Source organism: Phacochoerus africanus, chromosome 7 (genome assembly GCF_016906955.1).
Source record: "Phacochoerus africanus isolate WHEZ1 chromosome 7, ROS_Pafr_v1, whole genome shotgun sequence".
NCBI classification, from domain to species: Eukaryota; Metazoa; Chordata; class Mammalia; order Artiodactyla; family Suidae; genus Phacochoerus; species Phacochoerus africanus.
Genome location: NC_062550.1, coordinates 50602256 through 50629018, shown reverse-complemented (window position 1 = coordinate 50629018; position 26763 = coordinate 50602256). Strand labels below are relative to the sequence as shown.

Below are 26763 nucleotides of genomic sequence, written 5' to 3'. Positions count from 1 at the left end.
CTCCCAATTTATATAATATTTATTTTTTGCCCCCTCCAATTTTTTTTTTTTTTTGGCCGCACCCATAGCATGTGGAAGTTCCCAGGCAAGGGATCAAACCCATGCCATAGCAGCAACCTGAGCTGCCTGCAGCAAAAATGTTGGATCTTTAACCTGCTCTGCCACAATGGAACTCCTATTTTATTTTATTTTTAAATGGAGGTAGATTTGATGGTTGACAAAAAACATTTCAGGTATAAATACAGTGATTCACAATTTTTAAGGTTATATTCTATTTATAGTTACTATAAAATATTAGCTATATTCCCTGTGTTGTACAATATACCCTCGTAGCTTATTTTATACCATGTTATACATAATAGTTTATACCTCTTAATCCCTTCCCCTATCTTGCCTCTCCCCATTCCTCTCCCCACTGGTAAACAATAATCTGTCCTCTATATTTGTGAGCTAACTTTTTTACTTTAAAACTTCCAAACCTACAGAAAAATTGAAAGAAAAGGTCTATTCATTGAATGCCCATATATCCTTAACTTAGACTCATTGTTAGCTATACTTGTTTTCTCTATAAATCTCTAATAGATGTACACTCTTTTATTTTTTACTAAGGCATTTGACAGTAAGTTGCAGAGGAAATGATACTTCATTCCTAAATACCTCAGCATGCTCCCTTCTCCTAGTGAGAATAATCCTACTCATTAACAATAATACCAGTACTCCATCTGGAAAATTAAACAGTAGCTCAATCTAACAAACACGCCATACTGCAACTCTCCCAAACATGTCTTTAGTAGCTTTTTTCTTTAAAAAAAAATTCATACAGTCCAACTAGTGGTTATATTTTGATCTGGCACATACTGAATAATGCACCAACAATTTGCTCATTTTACAGATTTGTAATACAAAATATGAGAGCAAGCCATCACAAAAATACACATTATTATACATTATTTAATCCTTCTGCTCACCTTTTCTGCTTTTCAAAAAGTAAAATTTTAAAGGGAAAGAGAAAATGGGACAAGAAGTTTCTGATCAAACAGATTTTTGACTAATTTATAGAGCCAGTAGAGAATTCAAGAGAATGCTACCAATTACTGTTAAAATTGCTGGAATAGTTACAATGAAATATATATGACTATAAAATGGATTATACTCACTGATCTGAATTTGCAGCTAGTTTGTTATGCTCGTGAATTGTTTCCTGGACACAGTCCTCAAGCATTCGCACATGACTATCACTACGGCATAAGAAAGATATAACCAACTTAAAGAAACAAACAGTAGGAGAAAAAAACTAAACACACTTTTCAGCTGTAGTATCTTGTTATAGGTACTTAAAATTGCTTCAATAAGGACTGCCTTCAGTGTGTTCATTCACAATACCAAAAAACCAGCTGAATGAAAAACTAGTGAGAGAAGAAAGTCAAATTGATTTCCATGATAAACAGTTTTCACTGAGATGCATCTTTATTTTAGAACTAGATAAACATAGCTTCAATATTAGAAAGGCCAAATGTGATGTGCTTAAATGCTAACACGTTGTCCCTGCTTTTTAAAATTAAAACTGCAACAGAACATTAAAATTTCCCCAGTGAAAGAATTACTGTGATTAACATCTTACCTTTTTGCGTTAGTAATGCAAATTATCCGTCCTCTATTTCCAACACGTTCAGCATTTTCCATTAGTAAGGTACGAGCCTCGTGTTGGTACTCTGTAATTTTACAGAGGGTTTCCACTGCTGCAACGAGACCATGCAGAATACTGCAGCATTCTGGATCTGCACGTGGATTAGGAGGCCCAACAGCAGCTAATGCTGCCATCAGCTAAGTAACAGGGAAAACAATTATGTTGACAAGAATAAGCACAAGTCAAAGGCGTTACAAGCAAAGGAAACTACAGATCAATGTATTTTAGAAATATGGACACAAATATCTTAAACAAAATACTAGCAAAATGAATCCAGCAACTTATAAAAAGAAATATGCACCATGACTAAGTAGGACTTATCCCAGGAATGCAAAGTTGACTTAATGTTCAAAAATTAGTTAATGCAAATGATATCAATAGAATTTTCAAAAATCCCATGATCACCTCCATAAAACACAGAAAAAGCATTTAACAAAATCTAAAACCCCTTCACGATAAAAACACTCAACAAACTAGAAATAGAAGGGAACTTGCTCAAGCAGATAAAAGGCATCTATAAAAAACCTACACATAACATCAAGCTAAATAGTACATGTGTGGTCCCTCTAAGATCAGAGGGATGTCCATTCTCACCACTTCTATTCAATACTGTACTAAAGGTTCCAGCCTGGGCAATTAGGAAAGAAAAAGAAATAAAAGGAATTCAGACTGAAAAGGAAGAAGTAAAATTATCTTTCTGCTGCAAATGAAATCATTTTCCTTAGAAAATCCTAAGGAATCCACTAGACATTTTTTAGAAATAATTAGCAAGTTCAGCAAGGCTGCAGGATACATGATCGACACACAAAAACCAACTGTATTGCTTTACACTTGCAAAGAACAACTCCAAAAATGAGATTAAGAAAACAATTCCATTTACTAAAGCACTAAAAAGAATAAAATGCTTAGGAATAAATTTAACAAAGCAAAGGCAAATTTTATATTCTGAGAACTATAAAATATTGTTGAAAGAAATTAAAGATCTAAATGAACAAAAAACATTCCATGTTCATGGACTAGAAGACTTAATATTGTAAGATGACACTATTACACAAACTGAACTACTGATTAAGTATAATCCCTGTCAAAATCCCACTTAACTTCTTGGTAGAAATCTTCAAGCTGATTCTAAAATTCATATGGAATTGCAAAGGATCCAGGATAGCCAAAATAATCTTTAAAAAGGACAAAGTGTGAGGGATTGCTTTATATATGCATAAAGCAACACATAAACACACACACACATATGTACATATACATACATATATAGGGAGGACCCATTCAAAACTAATAGTGGTAGGGATATACAGTGAAGTGCTGGTAAATCAGCTCTCCAAAGGAAAAAGAAACCCTAATTTATGGTGTTTGCCAATATCTATGGTTAAATACTCACATAATCGCTAATTTCAAGCTTTCACTAAATGCAAAGTTGACAGGAGATACACACACTCAGTTCTCCCAAGTTAGTATAAGCAGGCTCCTGCATGCCACTAAGTGGGACTGGGGCAGGGGCCACAACATTTTTCAAAGAGAAGCTTTTACTTTTACACTCACACATACACACATATATATATACCTATGTATACATACAAATACATATGTAAATTTTATTTTTAAACTACATAGGGGAGTTTCCATTGTGGCTCAGCAGTAACAAATCCAACTAGTATCTATGAGGAAGTGGGTTCAATCCCTGGCCTCGCTTGGTGGGTTACAGATTCGGCACTGCCAGGAGCTGTGGTCTGGTGTAGATAGCAGACACAGCTTGGATCTGGCACTGCTGTGGCTGTGGTGTAGGCCAGCAGCTGCAGCTCTGACTGGACCCCCTAGCCCGGGAACCTCCATATGCTGCAGGTGTGGCCCTAAAAAGACAAAACAACAACAACAACAAAAAACCCCAAAAACTACATAGGTATTATCTATTCACGAAAAGTAATCAAAAAGAAAGAAAAAAATACTGTGTATACATGACTATATAAAGTTCCTAGCACTTAAGAGAAACATAATAATAATTTAGGGGAGGGGTGTTGTGGTCCTGGGAAAGCAACAGAAAGAAAGCTTAACCTTTAGAGTCAGATAAATATAAAGTGAAATTCTGGCTCTGCCTTTTAAGATTGTGTGACACTGGTCAATTTCTCCTAGCCCTTTTCTTAATCTGAAAGTGAAATTAATAACAGAAGCTGTTATTAGTATGGGGGATGATACTTTCAATTTTTTTTCTTTTCGCCAATAAAACAAAACCAAACCTCCTGAAATCTGACAAAGTTTTTTGTAATAAAATATATGACATACAGGATAGAGTTATGAACTGTAACAGAATGAGCCCTCGATCCAGGTACACAAGTCAAACTACCTCTGGAACTTGTGGGCCTCTCAGTTCCATTACCTGCACAAAGGAATCAAAGGAAAAGATGTCTACAATCTTTCTAGCCTACATATTCTTCAATCAATCCACTTCAATTATTTCTCATGATTACTCACAATAACCAGAGTAAAATGTGACATGGATAACCATAGCTAAACATTAAATGTGTTAACACAGGCAAGATTATACATAATTTATACAAAGTGTCGATTATTTTATATCATCTTAAACATCAGTGATTTGTTATATAGTTGCCTTCATAACTGGAGTTTCCCCTTCTGGTCTCAATCTAAAAGAGTATGATATAATATCCCTTCACCTTCAGAAAGCAGAAGGAAGTACTAATTCTTCTATCATCAGTATTGCTACCTTTATCAAATACGTACCTTTCACTGCATTGCAGAGATGCAGTAAGAAGATTTATATAAATTTGTACTTATTTTTACTCACATATAAATAGAGAAGCTTCAGGCTTCTTTCACAGTACCTCCTGACAGAACAAAGCTCTGTACATGCTATTTCAAAAGACAGGAGGAATGTATGGAATACTCTTTTTTTTTTAAGCAATGAGAGAATAAAGAACATTCTGGAGTGATACAAATTCAAAGCCAAGCCAATAAGACCACTCCTTCAGCAAGTTACCTCAAAATGTTTATATATTATATTAATCACAATTATTTTAGGAGTTCCCGTCATGGCTCAGTGGTTAATGAATCTGAATAGGAACCATGAGGTTGCAGGTTCAATCCCTGGCCTCGCTCAGTGGATTAAGGATCTGGCCTTGATGTGGGCTGTGGTGTAGGTTGCAGATGCGGCTCGGATCTGGCGTTGCTGTGGCTCTGGGGTAGGCAGGTGGCTACAGCTTGTATTAGACCCCTAGCCTGGGAACCTCCATATGCTGTGGGAGCGTCCCTAGAAAAGACAAAAAGACAAAAAACAAACAAAGAAAAACATTACTTTAAGACCAAACACTGTGATAAACACATTTTCTTTATAAGTGTTCCATTTAAAATACATTTGGATGGGATTATTTCCATTAAAGGGCATCCATTAACAAAAATTTTTTTTTTCTTTTTAGGGCCGAACCTTCAGTTCCTGGGCTAGGGTTCAAATTGGAGCAGCAGCTGCTGACCTATGCCACAGCCACAGCAACGTGGGATCCAAGCTACACCATAGCTCATAGCAACGCCAGATCCTTAACCCACTGATCAAGGTCAGGGATTGAACCCGCATCCTCATGGATATTCATTGGGTTCGTTACCTCTGAGCCACAACGGGTCTCCCCATTAACAGAAAAATTTTAACATGAAAGAGTTCAAATCATGTATTCAAATATTTCACTGATGCCTGTCTCTAGTGTTCATATTCATCAGTGAAGAACCTAGCAGAATGAAGTCTTCTATCCAACTAAACAACAGCAAAGACTATAATATACCACAACTCAATACCCTTAGACACATGTTTCAAAAACATAAATTTGATGTATTGAGCATGGGCTTATTTATTTCTTCTCCTTCCTAAAACTCTACTAAAACTAGAGGGAATTTAGTTTTAAAAAACAAACACCAAAAGGGAAAAAAAAATCCATAAATCTACAAAGATGAAAAGAATGGAGGCAGAGACAAGAAAACAAACAAGAAATGTCAGCAAGGGTGTTTGAAAATGGATGGAGGAAAGGTCATGAGTTTAGTAAGACTGACTAATCTGAAATCTAAGTGCCCACGGGAAAAAACCAAGATGACATGCCTTTCTAAATCCAGGAGAGGAGTTCCTGCTGTGGTGCAACAGGATCGGCGGTGTCTCTACAGCACCAGGACATGGGTTCCATCCCCAACCTGGCCGGTTAAAGCACCTGGCATTGTCTCAGGCACAGGTCATAGTGTTGGCTGGGATCTGATCCCTGGCCCAGGGACCTCCATAAGCCACAAGGTGGCTGAAAAAGAAGAAGAAATCCAGGAGAAGTTCAGGAACTGGAGGCATCAAGAACCACACAAAGCAGAGGTGAGACATGATACTGAAAACGATGAATGACTTGAAGTCAGAAAAAAGAGCAACCTGACTCCCAGTTTTACTCACAACCCACCCAGGTAAGCAACTATCTCTCCCTGATTCTCCCAGATACAGAATCACATTCCTCAGAAGAAATGAACCAGAAAGGTACCCGGCATGGAAACCACAAAGCACAGCCGACTATAAGGGTGAGATACTGACCAGTGCTGCATGTAAGACCTTTCTGTGATGATGGAAACATTTTCTATCCATGATGTACAATAGCCTTTCCTCATGTGACCTAGGGAGCATGTGAAACATGGCCAGTGCTACAGAAAAACTGAATTTTTTACATGTATTTAATTTTGATTGATTTAAATTTAAAGAGTAGCTTTTTAATAGCTAATAGAAGCTACATATGGCTAGAAGCTACTCTACTGGACAGCACAGTATTAGACCAAAAACAGAAAGACTGGGTTAAAGTTCACCTGTTGGATGGTAGAAGCTACCCTCTTCCCTGGCTTCCAGAGCTGACAGGTAGAAGAGTGGAAGACCTTCTCTGGAGCTCCTGCATAGTCCCAGAGAGATGACACCTGGAGGTCTCCCAGGGAAACCAATGAGATGAAGCCACAGTGAAGGCCATTTAGCAATACCTCCTTCACTCCACAACATGCAGATCTTCTAATCTGCTGTTTGATGCCCTACTTTCAAGTAAGGCTGCATAGCTAAATATCAGTAGGCATTTAAGAGAAGCCCCTCAATGTGAAGAGAATGCTGAAATGACAAAGAGATCAAAACTTCAAATAAACTATTAATACCTTCAGATTATACCCATAAAACAAGAAAAGGATATGAACAAGACAGGCATAATTAGAGCATGAATAACAGTTCTTGGAAATTAAAGACATGATCAAACAAAAAGTTCCATATAAGGAAATAGGTAAAAGGCTCAGAAAGAACAACAACGAGAGGACCAATTACAAAAAGAATAAGGAATTTAATCCAGGAGGTCAGACACCCCACTCAGAGGGATTCCAGAAAGAGCTACAACACAGAGTCAAGAACATTATTCAAGAAACAATACAGGGAAATTTTCCTGAAGAAGATAAAGCCTAGGAGTGCCCTGGCAATTTTGCTGCTGTGGCACAGGTTTGATCCGTGGCACAGGTTTGATCCCTGGCCCAGGAACTTCCACATGCCCTAGCATAATGAATGAGAAAAAAACCAACACCAGGGCAAATTATCATTTCAGGACAAAAGGGGGAAGAAGAGATTCTAAAAGGTTTCAGAGAGAAATTATGAAGAAAAATGGTACTGAACTTCTCAACAACACTGGAAGCTATAGAACAGTGGAGTAAGGGCCTCAGAATTTTGAGAAAAAACTTATTTCCAACCTGAAATTTTTTGCCCTAAGTATCAGTAAACTATAACATAAGTTACATGAATTCTGGAGGTTATATTCTACCCAAACAAGAGATTACACACCAAAACAGAGGGGAAAAAATTGGGACCTGAAAAATGGGGAGCAAAGAGGATGATAGCAGTCCACCAGGCCTAGAAACCAACTAACTTAAACTTCAGCCAAAGACTTCAAGAAGTTTTTCAAGGAAAAAAAAAAAAATCAAACTGCTAAAATTCAGAGTTGCCGTTGTGGTGTAGTGGTTAACGAATCCGATTAGGAACCATGAGGTTGCGGGTTCGATCCCTCGCCTTGCTCAGTGGGTTAAGGATCTGGCGTTGCCGTGAGCTGTGGTGTAGGTCACAGATGTGTCTTGGATCCCGTGTTGCTGTGGCTCTGGCACAGGCCGGTGGCTATAGCTCTGACTGGACCCCTAGCCTGAGAACCTCCACGTGCTGTGGGTGTGGCCCTAAAAGACAAAAAACAAAAACAAAAGAGAACTAAGCAAAGTAAAGTGGGAAAAGAGGAAATGATAAATTCCAAGAATACACAGAAAGTCAAATAGAAACAACACAAATCATTATGCTTAAACTTATACAGTGCAGGAAGTCAACTATGTCACAATAAAACCTTAAAAAAAAAGAAATGAAATAACCACATATACTGCTTGGCTTAGCAGTGCATAACACTTTATGTAGACATTAGAAACATGTAAACATGGAATTCTGAATTAACCAATACCTTTGCTGTAACAACATTGAGAAAATCCAGAAAGGGAAGGGGGCAGTTATAGCGGCATGGCTGAGAGGAAGTATAAAAGGTAAACCGTCATCAACAGTGATGATAAATAAGGTTTAAATTGAGAACTCTATAATTAGCAGTAAAACATGTTATTTAGAAACATGGAAGTAAAAAGTAGATGGGCTACAGAGATGAAAGGTTGCTTCTAGGAAGTGGAGAAATACTGGAAGGTAAATACCTGTTTCTCTTTTGATTTTGTCTTTTTAGGGCTGCACCCACGACATATGGAAGTTCCCAGGCTAGAGGTCCAATTGGAGCCACAACTGTGGGCCTGCACCACAGTCACAACATCTGATCCAAGCCACGTCTGTGACCTACACCACAGCTCACAGCAATGCCGGATCTTTAACTCACTGATTGAGGCCAGGAATCGAACCTGTATCCTCTTGGATACAGGTAACCCTAGTTGGGTTCATTATTGCTGAGCCACAATGGGAACTCCAGATAGCTAGTATTTGTTGGTGTTTCAAAACTGTGTGCCAACACTGTATCGATTTAAAAAACTATTTTACAAAATATTTAAGAAAGTATTACCACATTCAGATAATTTTTAAAAATAGCCACAGCTCAAAACCTAAGCATACCTCCTGCAAATTCTGGTCTTCTTGAGTCCACGAGTTTAAAACATGTGCTCCAGAGTCACTCACAATGAAATTCACCTAATAGGGTCAAAGAAATAATTAGTATTCAGCTCCAATTTCACTCAGTCACATCATCTTTAAAATATCTTTATTATAAATATCTTTTAATATTAAGTAACATAAACATAAATAGAGTGCAGTCTCCAGCTGTTTCGCTGATTGATTCATTCATTCATTTTTATAGCCACAGAATGTCTAGTACAGGCCAGGCGCTATTCTCAGCCCTGGGGATATGGGAATACAGTGATGAAGAGAACAGCTGTGCTGTTCACAATATGAGAAAGTATAGGGATGCTGGGGTGTGGTGAGATAGAGGGCAGTGCAGGGAGAATACAAACAAAAACAAACGAACAAGATAATTGCAGAGAGTAAGAAATGCTATGAAAAAGAAGTTGTTTAGCTACTTTAGGTTGGGTGATCAGAACAAGGCTCTCTACATAAGTGGCAATTGAGGGGAGTCCAAAATAACCAAAGGAAACCAGTCATGGAGGCGCTCCCTTGTGGCCCAGTGTGTTAGGAATCAGCCATTGTCACTGCTGTGACTCCAGTCACTGCTGTGGTGCAGGTTCATTCCCTGGCCTGGGAATTTCTGTATGCCGAGGACGCAGCAAAAGGAAGGAAGGAAGAAAAGGGAAGAAGGAGAGAGAGAAAGAAAGAAACAAACAAACCAGTCATGGAAAGAGCCGGAAGTAGAAAATTCCAGGTACAGCCAACAGCAAATGCAAAGGCTTCCAAGTGTGTACCCTCAAAAGGGTGAAGGTCAGAGTGGGCAGAGAGGTAGGGAGGAAGGTCAGAAAAATAAGCAGTATCCGTATCACATAGGGCACTGAAGGCCAAAAGAATAGCTCTGGACTTTACGCTAAATTTTAAAGTAAAATGCAAAAAAAAAAAAAATACTATCAAGTAAGATGATGATAGTACAGATATATTAGAAAACATATCAAATGATGGCTTATGTTTCCTTTGGGGAGGATGGTGAGATTATTTGTTTCCCCTGGACTATATGATCTAATACATCATCTTTTTTCCTAACATCTGTGAAACACTAGTTTTGCTTCCCCAATAATTTTGATAAGTAGCCTTCTCTTCTAAGACTTATCTGAAAGGGACATATTTTACCAGCTACTTGACTCACATTATCTCACTGAAATCTTGCAACAATCAGAGGAAGTAGGTGTTATGATCACATGGAAAGAAACTGAGGCTTGGAGAGATTAAGTAAAAAGATCAAGGTTACACTGCTGGTAGCTTAATGATGTCAGGACTTGAACCAAAACCTATGCCCTACATCACAATCTTAATACTGCCTCTCATATATATTGTTTTACCCTACATGATGCACAAGTTACAGGGGGGCTAAAAACAATTTTTATTTTAATTTGGAATATATCTAAATGTATAAATTATATTAGACGCTCTAGGTTCAGCCTTACAGTTACTATCCTGCCTGGGCCAGTCTACAAAGTGGCTAGATCCCAGCCTACTATGCTGCTCCAAATGACACAGAAAGCAAATCATCCACTTGTGGCTAACCAAATGACATTCCCAAAATAAAACAGTTGCGATTCTGAAACCTGAAGATAATTTTCATATTTGGAATTTCTATCAGTCTTCCACTTCTCTTCTTAGTGGTAAAAATAATTTCCACTTGGCATTCTTAAAAGCATTTCTTTCTAATATGGCCAAGTCCTGTAGCAGTTTAGGACATTTTCATTAAAACTCTAAGTAGCCAGGCTCAAACTTTGGTTCTGCCTCTAACTAGAGATATGACTCAGGGCTAGCTGCTTCTCTTTATCTCAGGTTCTGCCATCTCTAACATGGCAGTAATAATCATAGCTGATATTCAGATGGTACACACCAACACAATTTGACAAAGTGCTTACAACCAAAATCCCTTCTGCTTAGGCTGGCAACAATTCTCCATGGTCAGTGTTTGTTCCATTCTGGTTATTTTATACTTTGAATATTGTCCCAGCAATTATAGTAGCTACCTCAAAGGATTGTTGAGAAATAGACCACATTTTTAAAGTCGTAAATAAACAGTTATAAGTCAAATCTATAGCAAACTCATATACAAAGAAGGTACTAGGCAGTTAAGTACATCCCCCAGATCATGATTTTACTTGTATTCACACTCACCAGCTTTTTGAAAGGAAATATATCATACATTATTCTACAATATTCCATGGAAGATTCTACTGAGCAAGTCCATAATGATTTAGATATGGGGGCCAAAGGGATGATTCCTTGGGTCCTATTCTTCACCAGCATATCAAACTCCACATGCTGTCTGCATGATTCTGCCATGTAAGGGCAGTGATCCACAACAAATACTGTTTTATGGGATTCAGAAAAAATCTTCATTTTGTTTTAACCTGTAAGGGATAAAATACATTAGCCAAACATACAAAACATTTACTATCTTAAATTATTTCTAATGAATGTGTCTTTTCCTCAAGAAGATTTGGTAGGGGACATGAATAATCAGTATTCAAAGGAATTTATCCAACAAAGGACAAATTTAATGAGGTCATGACCATAGTGTAACTATCAATTCAAGGGATGAACTATACCATATTAACCTGTCACAGGCAAGATTACAACCCATGTATATATATATTTTTGCTTTTGGAATGAACTTAAATTTGTCAGAAGAAAACATTTCTACAAATAATCGTACTTGTTTCCCTTACATAACACATAATAGCGACAAATACTCTTCAAATACACTTCTGATGATCCTTGTGAGTTGACATCAATCACATAAAAACCTGCAAACTAACCCAGGTCAGCATTTTTGGGCTTCCCTCCAAAAAAATTCTCAAGACTTCTGAAAAACTTCTGGAAACTGGAAAGAGGAGTGACAACAAAAGGGAAGCCCCAAACATAAACATTTCCTAGGATAACTGCATTATTAGATTTTCGCATTAGGATAAGGACCTCAAATTCACACTCTCCCCATTAGCTTTAGAAACACCACAGTAATTTATCATGTAGAACAGAAAAACTTATGTGCTATTATCACACTGATGGGAGGAAGAACTTTTAAAACTTTCTTACAAAACTCCCTTGCTTCGCTAATACAATCTTATACCGAATAGACAATTCACATTAGAAAAGCACATGGTAAACAGAGCAAAAGTGTTCATCAAAACGAACCGATTTTTTACAGCCCGGCCGCTTTCAAACGCATTTCCCCTTCATGCAAAACTCTTCTTTGAGAAACCTAGACACACTCTGCCAGAGGGTGGGGGGTGGAAAGTACAAGGTGAGTGGATAGGGAAGATCTCAGGATCGAGGTTCGCTTACTTTCGTGCCTGGTCTTGCAGTGAAAACGAACAGAGGCTATGAACCACAGCCTCTCTGGAAAAGGCTGCTGGCTGGGTGGGGAGGGTCAGCGCACAGTCAGGAATGTCTGGTACCAAAGACCGGGGACTAGGTTTTCCCCGCTCATCTCCTAGCACACCGGTCCTTCCCAGGCTTCCTAAATGCAGGAGCGCGCGCGCGCCTGCGCGTGAACACAAACACTCACACACTCGGACTGGCGCGTGCGCAAAGCGCCCTTGACAGCCCCGCCAAGCTGCCCTTCCCCCTCGGTGGGCCAGACACTAAGGTCTCTAACAGGAAGAGGGCGGAGCCAAGGGGAAAAGAATGCCTCCAACCATCAGGATTTTCTATCCGCTAATTTTCCCAGTCACCCATTGGGAAGATTGATCCGGGCGACCTGAGAACCTCCCCACAGCGAAGTACCAACCACAGCACCAGCTAAAGCAGCCACGGTCCCCTAAGCGTAAGGCCCTCCCACCAGGTCTCCCTTCTCAGTCTCTCCAACCCAGGCCGATTTCCCCAAGCAAAATTCGCGAGACTTAGCGAGAGGCCGAGCAAAAGCTAGAATGTGGATCAGTGGGGAGGGACGTATAAGTGGCCCGCCCCTACCTCTTGCGCATGTCAGCTAGAGGCCTCAAGTAAATCGCCGGGCTCTGCCTCCACGGTAACGCGAGGGAAGAAGTCTCGCGAGGTTGAGGCGCTCTGAGAGCGCAGGTCGGAGGCGGTGAGCGGAGGTTTTTACCCTGACCAGTGATGGGACTGATCACCTATGACCCTCCCATCTGCCCCAACACTACCTCTGCTGGGGTCTGCGTCTGCTAGCTGAAGAAGCTGAACAAGCGAAAGGAGTCTCTTCCCTTGGTGCATAGGTCCCCGTTGGCAGAGGCTTTGAGTCCTAGTCGCCACAGCTGACGGCTGCGAGGGATTGAGACCAGAGTAAGTGGAATCAGTCCAGGGACCAGAGCGGGTTTAAGAGAGTCGGAAGCTTCCTTCCCCTGACGGTGCTCTTTGCCCCACCTCTTGAACCACCGGCTGCCCGTGCCTGGGCGCGGTACTTCCTCTCTGTTCTCAGCTCTGAGACCGTCTTTCCGGAGCTGAGGTACGGAAAGTTTGATGGAAACCCTTGGCCCAAACCCTGTGGACACACCTTTCGTCTCTGTTTTCTTCCTGCCTAACCCACCTGGGAGCTCAGCATTTGCGAGGCGGGGTGGGGGTGGTCGGCAGGGATGGAAGAGGCGTCCTTTTCAGTTTTCAGTTTACCCCTTTGCAGAAGATGACTTGGTTAATCATTACTTCTTTCTTGAAACTGCCCTCCAAGAAGTATTGCTCTTTTCCTAGTTCTCTTCCTGGATAATCATACTGCCTTGAAGCTGCCCTCCAAAGAATCCTTCTCTTTTCCTGGTTTTCTTCCTGCCTTTCTTCTGTATCTCATCTCAAATGATGGTATACCTGTATCCATCCTGCTGTCCAGATTAGGAACCTAAGGCTCATCCTTGACTTATTTCCACTTTCACTGCACTATGGTATTTCTTCTTTGACCAGAGTCATTGCCCACCCCCAACTGATTTCCCTACCATCATCCTTCCCTAGAGCTGCCATTCTGAAATACAAAATCTGTTTATATCAACCCTTTCTTTACACCTTTTTAGTATCGATATTGCTGACCAAGTTGTTAAGTATATCACTTAGGACCTTTTACTGTGTGTCCTTATCCACTTTACCTTTTCCGTCTTTTTTTGCCTCTCCTCCAAATACCTCAGTATCCTGTCATGCCAGACTACTGGCTGTTTCTCCAACGCTTTCACAAGCCTTTGTATATGCTGCATCATCTGCCTTTAATGCTTACTCTTCCTTTTTTTAAAAAGCACCTATCAAGATCCAATTCATAGACTTCTCAGATTCCTCCAGGTGACACTGATAGTACCACCGTGCTCCCAAAGCACTTAAAACAGTCCTTCTGCAGTGTTTTTTAGATTGTGTGAGACATTATTTGTTCAAGTATCTGTCTCTTGTGCCAGTTTGCGCTTGAGCTGGAATCATGTCTTATCTTTCTCTAACAGAAGTTCGTCCAATGCTTGGCACATAGCAGATATTATATATATATATATATATATATATATATATATATATATGCGTATTTATAATGTAATAGAACCCTGACCTGTTTTGAATATGAGGAACTTGTTACCCCAACACACAAGAAGTTGTACTTTTAGTATCTATTAGTTGAGGTTGTGCATAGTAGCAAAAAACTTCTATGCTTTTAAATGATTTTGTATTTTATTATTACCAGTCTCTGCCTATAAAAAAATAGTGGGATATATATGTATGAGAAATATTTTAGACTATAGACCATGCTTGGTGTAAGTATATCCATGTAACTCTTCCAATGAATCCTTGCCCATAGGTTAGAAATAATCAAGATTAGGTTAGTCCTTTGCTGAATTGTCTTTCCTGTTTAAACATATGTATGTGCAACTTATATTTAGCTACAATTCCAAGTAGCATGTAGTTAAAAAAAAATTCTTCTGTGTCCTTACTTTCAAATTCTGTTCTTCCTTTAAAAATTCATTTTCTTCATAAAGCTCCAAATGTGTTCATTCCATCATTTTCAAGGACAGTGAAAATTTCTTGTACTTTCTCATACAGTGATATGTCTGTATGAGATGCTTTTCTAAAATACATAATTTACATGTTTTCTTTCTTGATCTTTTTAGACTTGGGCTTCTAAGAAAGCTTTAACTATGGCTTTTTATTTTTCTATTTCCATATGTGTCAGTTAATATTACCTACTAATTAACTTTAGAGGCACCTTGCTAAGTAATCTGATAAAATTTTTTAACTGAACTGGACTGTTGGTGTTCATAGACACATTTATGGTATGTCAGTGGTCACAGTATTTCTCTGTAGTTCTAGCTATAATGGGTTTGTGGATAAAAAAGAAAGAAGAGTGAATTTTTCTTAACCAAAATCCAAAACTAAACAGCTGGCAGTTGCAAAATTGGGTGGGTGGTAGTTTTTCTTTTATCATCAGCAGAATGTTCTGAACCCTCTGCCAGGAGTCTGGTTATGAATGTCTTTGGGTGGTAAAGTGGGCGAGAATGTGGCTAATGTGGAGCAGGGGAGCAGGGAACTGCGTTTAAAAAATTTCACCTATAATTTGAACCTGCCTGTTGAAGATATTGTTAAGCAAGTACACTGGGACTAGTTAGGACATTCACTGTAAGAATGGACAAATAAATTGAGAATATCTTTTTTAAAAACTAGAGTCTTTTTTAAAATTTAAAACATGTTAGAGAATATGGAAAACAGTCTTCCCATTCCAGTTAGCAGCCAAAAAAGGGAGGAAAAGCACAATGGTTTTCAAAGAAAAGGTGGCAAAGTAAATGCATATTCTAAAATATTTTAAACTTTTCTGTGGTTTCACATACAGGAAATGAACATGCGGATTCTTAGAAACTTCGTGTCACTGTTTTTCTGAAATGCTAATAAAAGTATACTTTGAATTACCTGCTGTTTATAATTCTTTTCTCTGAATAGGAATGTTTTTATAGTTACAAACAAATTTTAAATGTAGTTCATTTTGATAATAGTATTTTTTATTTTGTTTATTTATTTATTTATTTATTTTGCTTTTACGGCTGCACCCGCAGCATTTGGAGGTTCCCAGGCTAGGGACTGAATCAGAGCTGTAGCTGCCGGCCTACGCCACAGCCACAGCAGTGCAGGATCCAAGCCATGTCAACCACCTACAGCTCAGCTCACAGCAACACTGGATCTTCAACCCACCGAGCAAAGCCAGGGATCGAACCTCTGTCCTCATGGATGCTAGTCAGGTTCATTAATCACTGAGCCATGATGGGAACTCCAATAGTAGTATTTCATTCTGCAATCCAAAGAATGTTTTTTAAAGTAGATGTTAATCATAACTTTTAAAAGCCAAATTGGTCCTGTTAAAAAACAACATTCAACTGAATAAACTTTAAAGATCTTATTGGCTTTATTCAAAGATTCATGAATCAGGCAGCCCATCTAGCAGATAGGAAGGAGTTACAAAGAACTGAACGAAATTAAAGACTTTTTTATAGGAGAAGGGAGTGGGACAAGGAAGTTATACTAGAAAAAAGCAGATTGGTTGTGACAAGATTACTTTCCTTTAGGGCATGGCAAAGGTCTGTCAGGCCTTACTTGTGAGATGACCTCACTGGTGCTGACTGGGTGATTCTAGATTGACTGATTTAAGTTTCCATTTCTGGACAAGGCTGAGACTCCAAGCAAAGTCTTGGTTTGGTCATGTGGGGCTGAGCATAAGTGACTCCATTTGGGGCCTTTTGTCTTCTTTTAACAGTCTTATAGGTAACTGTGGTGGCTGGTTAGAATAGGTGCTAGGTCATAAGGAAAAATATTAGAAATTTGTTATTTTTTTTGTCACACTCCCATTTCTTTTCTATAGTTGGTTTTAAATGCAATTTATATAATATTTTGGAAGTCTTATTGGTAGAGTCAAAGAATTTGCTTTGTTTTCCCACCCAGGAGGCCAAAATAGGTTTTGTGTGGGTAAAAGCAAACAGAGCCCTTGAGATCCACCTTGGCTCATGAGTTTGCACTACAGTGGGTCAGAAGTTCTATTTCTGGTACCATCCTGGCTCCTTCCTTGCTACATGGTGCTGTCAGTCAGCTCCTTACCTTTGAAATCCCAAGTCTATTTCCTCATTGATAAAATGGGGATAGCCTTATCCATTGACCAAAAAACAATGTAAGGTGATATTCCTCAGGTTCATAAAGCCACTAGCAGTTTTGTCTTCCACCTCACTTATTCGTTCTTCTGCCTCCTGTATTCTGCTGTTAGCTGCTTCCAGTGAATTTTTTATTTGTTATTGTATTTTGCATCTCTTCTTGCTTAAGCTTTATATCTTGTATCTCTTTGCTCAGTGTTTCCTTTAAGTTACCCATTTTGCCTCCAGTTTATTTCCAATGTCTTGCATCATCTTCAGCATCAACAGTCTAAAGTTTTTTCCCTGGAGGCTGAGAATCTCCTGATCAATTAACTGATTTTCTGGGGTTTTTTTCTTTCTCCCTCATCTGAGTTACAGTTCTCTGTCTTTTTATTTTTATAGGTTTTTGGTGTGGTGACCTTTTTATAGATAATAGAGTTGTAACCTCTCTTACTTCTGATGTCTGCCCCCTTTGTGGCTGAAGTTGGTATGGGGGGCTTGCTTTAGGCTTCCTGATGGGAGGGACTGATGCCTGCCCACTGGTAGGTGGAGCTGATTCCTATCACTCTGGTGGATGGGGCTTTGTCTCTGCCTGGGGGGACTTTAGGCAGCCTGTTTACTGATGGGAGGACCTTCGTTCCCACCTGGAATGTTGTTTGGCCTGAGGCTTCTCAGCACTGATGGGTGGGGCCATATTTTCCCAAAATGGCCACCTCCAGAGAAAGGCACACTGCTGAATACTCCCAAGAACTTTGCTTCCATTGTCCTTCCTGCACAATAAGCCACAATCACCCCTCTTTTCCCAGGAGGTCCTCCAAGAACTGTAGTCTGGTTTGACCCAAGATTCCTATGGAGACTTTGCTTTGCCCTGGGACCCAGTGCACGTGAAAGACTATGTGTGCCTTTTAAGAATGGGGTCTCCATTTCCCCCAGTTCCTTGGAGCTCCTGCACACAAGCCCCACTGGCCTTCAATGCCAGATGCTCTGGGGGCTCTTTCTCCCAGTGCCAGATCCCCACATGTGAGAGTTTGATGTGGGGCTCAGGACTCTCACTGCTGTAGGTGAGTCTCGGTGAACCAGTTCCTTTCCAGTCTGTGGGGCTTCCCACCCGGGAGATATGGGGTTGCTTATATGGTATAATCACCCCTCCTACCTCTTGATGTGGCCTCCTCTTTGTCTTCTGGAGTAGGATATCTTTTTGAAGCTTTCTGGTCCATTTGGTTGAAGATTGCTCAGCATGTAGTTGTAAACTTTGTTGTTTTTAGGAGAGAAGTTGAGCTCCAGTCCTTCTATTCTGCCATCTTAATAAAAAATTTCCACTAGCAGTTTTGAACTAATTAAAAGTATTACCTAGCAGTTAGTGGTCCATTTGGATTGAATTAAGTTGGGGAAAAGTCATAAGCCAGAAGAGATGACTTGCCATATCAGATAGCAAGAATCATTTTACAACTCTAACAGCTGAGGCAGTGTATTGATGTAAAGATAGATAAATAGACCCAGAGATAGACTAGAGAGCTCAGAAGCATACCTAACATTTATTGAAAAAAACATACAACAAATGTGGCTGAATTAAAATTCAGTGGGGAAGAATGTATTATCCAATAATTGGGGACTGGGGCAACTAGCTGCCCCCATAAGAAAAAGAAAATATAGTTAGATATCTTCCTTATACCACATGCACATAAGCAGCAGATGAACTAAAGACAAAGACAAAACCTTGGGGACAGGTAATTTTTTTTTTTTTTTTAGTTTTTTTTAGTTTTGCCCCTTTTTTGGAGAATAGTTCTGTTCATTTTAACATGTATACAGATTCCACCACAATCAGGGTACAGAACTATTATTTCAGAATACTCTCTGTGCCACATCCTCCCCCCTCCCACTCCCAGTTCCTGACAACCTCTGATCTCTCATCCATCACTATAGTTTTGTCCTTTTGGCAGTGCCAGGTAAATTATAGAAACAGTATGAGATGGTCTTCATTCACACACTCAGCATAGTATCTTTGAGATTCATCTCTATTCTTGGCCTTATCGATGCTTCATTCCATATTATTGCTGAGTAGTATTCCATCGAATGGATTGTATATACTGCAATTTGTTTATCCACTCATCTCTGTACAGTAAATACCCAGAAGTGATGTTGCTGGGTCTTATTATAGAATATATTTAATTTTGTAAGAAACTGCCAAACTGTTTTCCAAAATAACCGTATTATTTTACATTCTTGTACTTCTCATAATGGCTCATAATGTTGAACATCTTTTCATGTGCTTGTTTGCCATCCATATATCTTTTTGCTTAAATGTTCAAGTCTTTTGCACATTTTTTAAAAGTTAGATCATTTTCTTATTGTTAGCTTTGAGAGTTCAACTGTTTTAAATACAAGTCCTTCGTGATATGTGTGATTTATAAATATTCCATTTTTGTAGCTTGTTTTTTCAGACTGTTTTAACAGTCTTTCCCAAAGCAAAAATTTCTAATTTTGATGATGTCTAGTTTATTGAATTCTTATTTTATGAATCAAACTTCTGGTGTTATGTCTAAAAATTCTTTGCCTAACCCCAAGTCACAAAAATTTTGTTCTGTTTTTTTCTTCTAGAAGTGTTGTTTTTCATTTTGCTTTATGGTCCTTTTTGAGTTAATTTTTGTAAAAAGTGTAAGAATTATGTTGGGGTTAATGTTTTTGGCATGCAGATGTTCAATCTTACATAGCACCATTTGTTGAAAATCTTATCCTTTCCCCTTTGACTTGCCTTTACACCTTCTTCAAAAATCAACTGGCCATGATTCTGTGGGCATATTTCTGGACTCTGTTCTATTTCATCTAACTGGCTGTGCCAATACCATACCATCTTTATTGCTGTAGCTTTACAGTAATTCTTAAAATTTAGTACTGTGATTTCTCCAACTTTGTTTTCAAAATTGTTTTGGCTATTCTAGTTTCTTTGCATTTTCATTGCAACTCCATAGAGTTAGTTTGCCAATTTCTACAAAAAATCCTGCTGTGATTTTGATTGGAAATTGAATTAAATCTGTAGCTCATTGGTGGAAAACTGACATCCCTGCTATGTTGAGTCTTCCAATCCATTAACACTGTATGTCTCTCCATTTATTTGGACCCTCTTTGGTTTTTTATATCAGCGTTTTGTAGTGATTGGTGTACATATCCTGCATGTTTTGTTAGATTTATGCACCAGTATTTCATTATTCGAACCATTGTAAATATATATTTTTAAATTTTGGTTTCCAGTGGTTCATTGGTAGTAAATAGAAAAACTTTTTTTTTCTTTCTTTTTCCTTTTTTTACAGCCACACCTGTGGTATATGAAAGTTCCCAGGCGAGGGGGTCACATTGGAGCTGCAGCAACAGCCACAGCAACGTCAGACCTCAGCCGCACATGCAACCTATGCCACAGCTTGTGGTAATGCCAGATCCTTAACCCACTGAGAAAGGCCAGGAATTGAACCCGCATCCTCACAGAGACAACATCAGGGCTTTAACCTGCTGAGCCACAGTGGGAGCTCCTTAGAAAAACTATTAATTTTTATGTGTTGATCCTCTGTCTTAAAACATTGTTAAAATTACTTAATAGGTTTAGGAATTCTTTTTGTATTCTTTGGGATTTTTTTTTATGTGGACAACTTGTTGACAGAATTGAAGGGCTGTTTATTCCAATCTTTTATTTTTCTTGCCTTATTGTGTATAATGTTGAATAGGAGTGATGACTGAGGACCTCCTGGCCTTGTTCCTGATTTTAGAGGGAAAACATTCAATCTTTGAACATTAGGTATAATGCTTACCATAGGTTTTTTGGAACTGCCCTATCTCATTTCTATTTCTAGTTTGCAGAGAAGTTTATTAGGAAAAGATGTTGAGTTTTTTTTCAAATGCATCAATCGGTATGAACAAATGATTGTTTTTATTACATTGATTAATCTTTGAATATTGAAACAGCCTTGAATTATGGGATAAACCCCATTTGGTTATGGTGTATTATTCTTTTTTATATGTTGTTAAATTTGAGTTGCTAATATTTTCATGAGGATTTTTACATTTACATTCAAGGAGGATGTTGGTTTGTGGTTTTCTCTCTCTTTGTCTTGGACTGTGTTGGTTGTGGTGTCAGCGTAATGCTGGTGTCATTTCATGAGTTTGGAAATGTTTTATTTTCACAAAGAGGCTGAATAGGAGTGGTGTTATTGCTTCTTTATGTGTTTGGTAGAATTTGTCTTTGAAACCATCCTGATCTGGAGATTTTGGGCAGAAGATTTTTAACTACAAATTCAATTTCTTTCTTTTTCTTTTTTTTTTTTTTTTGTCTTTTTAGGGCAACATCCGCAGCATATGGAGGCTCCCAGGCTGGGGTCCAATCAGAGCTGTAGCTGCCGGCCTACACCACAGCAACAGCAATACCAGATCCAAGCCACATCTGCAACCTACACTACAGCTCACAGCAACGCTAGATCCTTAACCAGCTGAGCGAGGCCAGGGATCGAACCCACAACCTCATGGTTCCTAGTTGGATTCATTTTCTCTGTGCCACGACGGGAACTCCACAAATTCAATTTCTTTAATGGTTATAGGACTATTACTTAGAGTAATTATAGGAATTTATTAGGTATAGCTGTAATAACTGTAAGCATTATAGGACTATTTAATAGTTACCTATTCATCTTGTGATTTTATATAGTTTGTTGTTTTTAAAGAATTAGTCCATTTCATCTAAATTATCCAATTCATGTGTATGAAATTTATTATTGTATTCACTTACCCTCTCAATCAATTAAGAGTCTGCAGTCGGAGTTCCCGTTGTGGCTGAGGGGTTAACGAATCCGACTAGGAACTATGAGGTTGCGGGTTCGATCTCTGCCTTTGCTCAGTGGGTTAATGATCCGGCGTTGCCGTGAGCTGTGGTGTAGGTTGCAGACTCAGCTCGGATCCCGTGTTGCTGTGGCTCTGGTGTAGGCCGGCGGCTACAGCTCCGATTCGACCCCTAGCCTGGGAACCTCCATATGCCGCAGGAGTGGCCCAAAGAAATAGCAAAAAGACAAAAAAAAGAGTCTGCAGTGATATCCCTTCTTTCATTCCTGACATTAGTAATTTATGCCTTCTCTCTTTTTTTTCTTGGTCAGTTTTGCTGGCGGTTTAGCAACTTTATTTGCCTTTTCAAAGAACTAGTTTTTTGTTTCATTGGTTTTTTTTTTTCTGTTGCTTTCCTGTTTTCAGTTTCATTGATTTCTGTTCTTTTGTTATTTCCTTCTTTCTGTTTACTTTGGGTTTATTTTGGTCTTCTTTTCCTGATTTCATAAGATTAAGGCTTAGATAATTGATTTGAGAGATTTCTAATTTTCTTTCTGTCTTTTTTTTTTTTTGGCTACCCCCACAAAATACAGAAGTTCCCAGGCCAGAGATCAGACCTGTGCCACAGCAGTGACAACACTGAATCCTGAACCTCTAAGCAACCAGGGAATGCCTCTAATTTTCTAATATAAGCATTTAATACTATAAATTTAAAGACTTTCTTTTTGACTCATGGTTTATTTATGTGTGTTGTTTAATTTACAAGTGTTTAGAGATTTTCTTGTTATCTCTTTGTTATTTATTTTTGTTTATTTCCATTATGGTCAGAGAACAATTTGTGTGATTACAGTTCTTTTAAATTTGTTAATTTTTTTTTTTTTGATCCAGGACATAATCTATTCTAGTGAATATCTCATGTGCATTTAAAAATAATATGTATTCTGCTGCTGTTGCTTATAGTGTTTTATACATATCAATTCCATCCACTTGGTTTCTTCTATATTGTTGCTGATTTTCTTTGTACAAGTTCTGTTAATTACTGAGAAAGAAGTGTTGAAGTTTTCAGCAGTAAGTGTGGATATATAGCTGTTTATTTTTTCAGGTTTTTGTTAGTTTGGATCCTGTTTTTTAGTTCGGATTAAAGAATCAGATTATCAAACTGTACGTTCTAATGTGTGTAGAATGTTTATATTTAGTGTAATTATTAAAATGTTTGTATTTAGGTCCACTGTTTTATCATTTGTTTTCTGTTTCTACCCTCAGTATTTTATTTCCCCCTTTCTCCTCCTTTTGGGTTATTGAAACTCTTTTATTCATTTTAATTCACCTGTTATGTTTTTTGTTTGCTTTTTTAGGGCCACACCTGCCTCATATGGAAGTTCCCAGGCTAAGAGTTGAATCAGAGCTGTAGCCTCCAGCCTATGCCACAGTCACAGCAATGCTGGATCCAAGCCGTGTCTGTGACCCACATTGCAGCTCATGGCAGTGCCAGGTCTTTTAACCCACTGAGTAAGGCCAGGGATCAAACCCACGTCCTCATGGATACTAGTTGGGTTCATTACTGCTGAGCCACAACAGGAACTCCTTATCTATTATGATTTTTACTGTTGTCTCTGTACAGCTTTTTTTTAGGGGTTTCTCTAGGATTGCAATATATATGCATATGATTATATATAAAAATAGAATAATAATCATATATATGATTATTTTATAGTTTACAAATGACATTTTACAGTTGGCATTTTATCATTTCAAATGAAATGTTGAAACCTTATTATAATATAGGTCCGTTTACCCTCCCCCTTTATATTATGGTTATATGTTAACATATACATAAATTGAAATTTCCATCACAAAAGTTACAGTTTTTGCTTTCAAGAATTAGATATTTTAAAACACTCAAAAAGAGAATAATCTTTTATGTTTACCTAGATATTTATGATTCTATTGCTCTTCCTTTATTCCTGATGCTCTGAGTTTCCTTCTGATATCACTTTGCTTTTCTCTGAAGTATTTCCTTTAGAACAAATTACTAGACGTGAGTTCTCCTTTTCTTTATCTGAGAATGATTTTTATTTCACCTTCATATATGACGGGTGTTTTCACTGGATATAGAATTCTGGGTTGAGAGTTTCTTTCAGCACTTTCTACTGGCCTTTATGATTTCTGATAAGAAATCTACAGTCATTTAAATTGTTGATTCTGCATAAATAATGTGTTGTTTTCTTCTGGCAGCTTTCAGGTTTTCTTCTTTGTCTTTTATTTTTAGAAATTTGATTATGATGTGTTTGAGCTCAGACCTTCTTGGTTTTATTCTGAATTTGCTGAAGACTGGGAGTGTTACAAACAAATACTTCTGAAAAATAGGCAAAGTGTTACATAATTTAAATTAATGAATAACTGATCAAGTTAAATATATTTCCCTATTACCTTATTGACAAGTTAGAATGTTCTTGGAAGGAAACACAAAATAGGATGGTATTTTATTCATTGTTGAGTATTATGTTATTTACAAAAAGGTTTTCACATCTTCTGCCATTCATGAAATTTTCCCAGGAATTCCTTGATGACTTAGTGGGTTAAGGATGCCACATTGCCACTGATGTCACACAGGTTCATTCCCTGGCTCAGGAACTTCCACATGCTATGGGCATGTCCAAAAATAAGAAAGAAAGAAAGGAAGGAAGAAACTTTCCCATAAGTGTTTAATATTATGGTTGGTCTCTTCCAACTGGAATTAGATGTTTCATGGAGATTTTAGTGTTCATTTTGAGGTTTTTGTCAGGGGCTATTAGGTAGTCATTCTGATTTTATCAGCCCTTATACTTATGGATTTTATAACTGATCATCCCAAGTTTCTTTTTGGAGTTTGGCAGGCCAGATTTTGTGTGTCTGTGATGGAATCTTTGACATGCTCCATGGATTTGTTATGATTGCATTGTTTTATGTGAAGCCCTTGCATAAGGACTTTTAGTAAAAAGTAATGTATTTATAGCGACATACTTTAAAGTAATTCCATAGTATCTGTGGTATAGGATACTAGCTTGTAGTATTTTTTTTTTATGGTGGGCCCCTACCTTATTATTTTAGGTAGTATCAAGCCATCAAGTAGTTAATATTTGTTGTTCTTTAAAGGATGTCAGAGGAGGAACTTCATCGCAGCCTTTAAAGAAGTGAATTATTCTAAAAACAATTCAGCTACTATTCAGCATATATTTACTCTTTCATTTTAGCAAATTGCTCTGTCTTAGAGGGCCATAGCTAAGTCATTTGATCAGTTTAGCTTCTGGTAAGAAATTGAATTTTATCAGTGTGACCTAAGCACCTGTTGATACACATGTCAGATCTGGTGTATATCACTTTTCATATTTAATGTAAAACCCATTAACAAACACTAAAGTCAGGATTTGGTGTACTAGAGATTCACAAGTTTTGTTTTGGGCTAGGACACTTCTTGAATTATGGAAACACAGTTATGAGATTTTCTTTCAGTATGTATGGTGGTTGGAGTAAGGAGAAAATAACGATATTTCATAGTTATTTAAAGAGTAGAAAATTTAGGGTGGTTTCATTTAGCTATTGGAATTTTTTTTTTTTTTTTTTTTTGCTTCCCCGGCGGCATATGGAAATTCCTGGGCCAGGGATCAAACCTGCACCACAGCAGGACCCAAGATGTCACAGTGACACCACCAGATCCTTAACCTGCTGTGCCACAAAAGAATTCCTGGGATTTACTACATATGGGAATATTAGTTATAAAGACCTAGTGTGAGCTCTGGAGATGCTTTGACTAATTTAGTCAAGGCCCATGTGGTTTCTCTGAGGCAAGGAAGGTGAGCCTTAACTATTTAGTTAAAGCATAGGATTTAATGGGCAGCAGGTCTTTGGTGCCCTGTTGTCAAGTTGATAGCCCTAGAATGTAACGTAACTTTTTCAGTGTAAGTATTCATGTCTAGATCACCTATCATCTGATCATATATAGCAACTTCAGTGCATTTTATTTGGAAACACATCCTGTCTATTAAGTTGTATATGTTGTGTTACAAAGCATAAAGTGGTATTCTTCTGATAGTAGTCCCAACAGTACTGTTGAGAGGGTAGGACCTGGGACTTGAGTTCTGTTAAGTCAAGGTAAACGTGTGTGTGTGTGTGTGTGTGTGTGTGTCTTTTTAGGCCCACACCTGTGGCATATGAAAGATCACAGGCTAGAGGGTCTAATCAGAGCTGTAGTCACTGGCCCACGCTATAGCCACATCAGTGCCAGATCTGAGCCATGTCTGCGATCTACACTAGAGCTCACAGCAACGCCGGATCCTTAACCCACTGAGCAAGGCCAGGGATCGAACCCGTGTCTTCATGTTTACTAGTCGGGTTCATTACCGCTGAACCACAATGGGAACTCCCAATCAAAGTAAACTTTACTTCTCTGATGTCTTTTCCAACTTCCTCTAGACTTTCAGTTGGTTTTTTAATTTTCTTTCACCATCTGTTAGAACCAGTTATTTTTACTGAAAGACAAATATTTTTTCCATTTTCAATTTTTTTTAGCTATTACAAGTCAATTTCTTCCCCTTATCCCCTTCACAACATTTTTTTTTTTTTAAGATAACTTTAAAATTTTACTCTAAAGAATCTGGTGTGCTATAGTAGTGAGATTAATAGGCGATATGTGGAGATATAATGACTGCAGTATAAACAAAAAAGCCGTGGGAATTCCCTTGTAGCACAGTGGGTTAAGTATCTGGCATTGTCACTGTAGTGACCCAGGTTGCTGCAATGGCTCAGATCCTGGCCTGGAACCTCTACATGCCATGGGTGCAGCCAAAAAGAAAAAAAGAAAAAAAATTTAAGCAGTGTTATTATCTATCTATAATTTTATTTTATTGTATTGGTTGTGGCATATAGCAGCTTGAATGTAGGATCTCAGTTCCCAGATCAGGGAATGAACCCAGGCTGCAGTGGCGAAAGTGCCTAGTCTTAACCTTAGGCCACTGGGGAGCTCCCTGTCTATAATTTTAGGTAATTTCCCCCCTCTGAAA

The 26763-nt window shown here is 38.3% G+C and overlaps 2 protein-coding genes across 8 annotated transcripts in view; one reads left to right on the top strand and one right to left on the bottom strand.

The window, feature by feature from the left end:
* INTS13 (integrator complex subunit 13) overlaps nucleotides 1-13141 on the bottom strand; it is a 32773-nt gene extending 19632 nt beyond the window's left edge. For 2 of the 6 annotated variants that reach the window (XM_047787344.1, XM_047787345.1), the window contains exons 1-5: nucleotides 12192-12783; nucleotides 11022-11257; nucleotides 8826-8900; nucleotides 1622-1824; nucleotides 1158-1238 (exon numbers count right to left, since the gene is read on the bottom strand). In XM_047787344.1, coding sequence (XP_047643300.1) covers nucleotides 1158-1238; nucleotides 1622-1824; nucleotides 8826-8900; nucleotides 11022-11246 — 584 coding nt within the window. In that variant the 5' untranslated portion in view covers nucleotides 11247-11257; nucleotides 12192-12783. Of the gene's footprint in view, nucleotides 1-1157; nucleotides 1239-1621; nucleotides 1825-8825; nucleotides 8901-11021; nucleotides 11258-12041; nucleotides 12154-12191; nucleotides 12787-13006 lie in introns of those variants that run through there. The other 4 variants (XM_047787340.1, XM_047787339.1, XM_047787343.1 and 1 more) reach the window with 4 other exon arrangements.
* Nucleotides 13007-26763, top strand: part of FGFR1OP2 (FGFR1 oncogene partner 2) — a 29704-nt gene continuing 15947 nt past the window's right edge. For both annotated transcript variants that reach the window (XM_047787347.1, XM_047787346.1), the window contains exon 1: nucleotides 13007-13145. The gene's annotated coding sequence lies outside the window, so the exon portion shown is untranslated. The remainder of the gene's footprint in view (nucleotides 13146-26763) is intronic.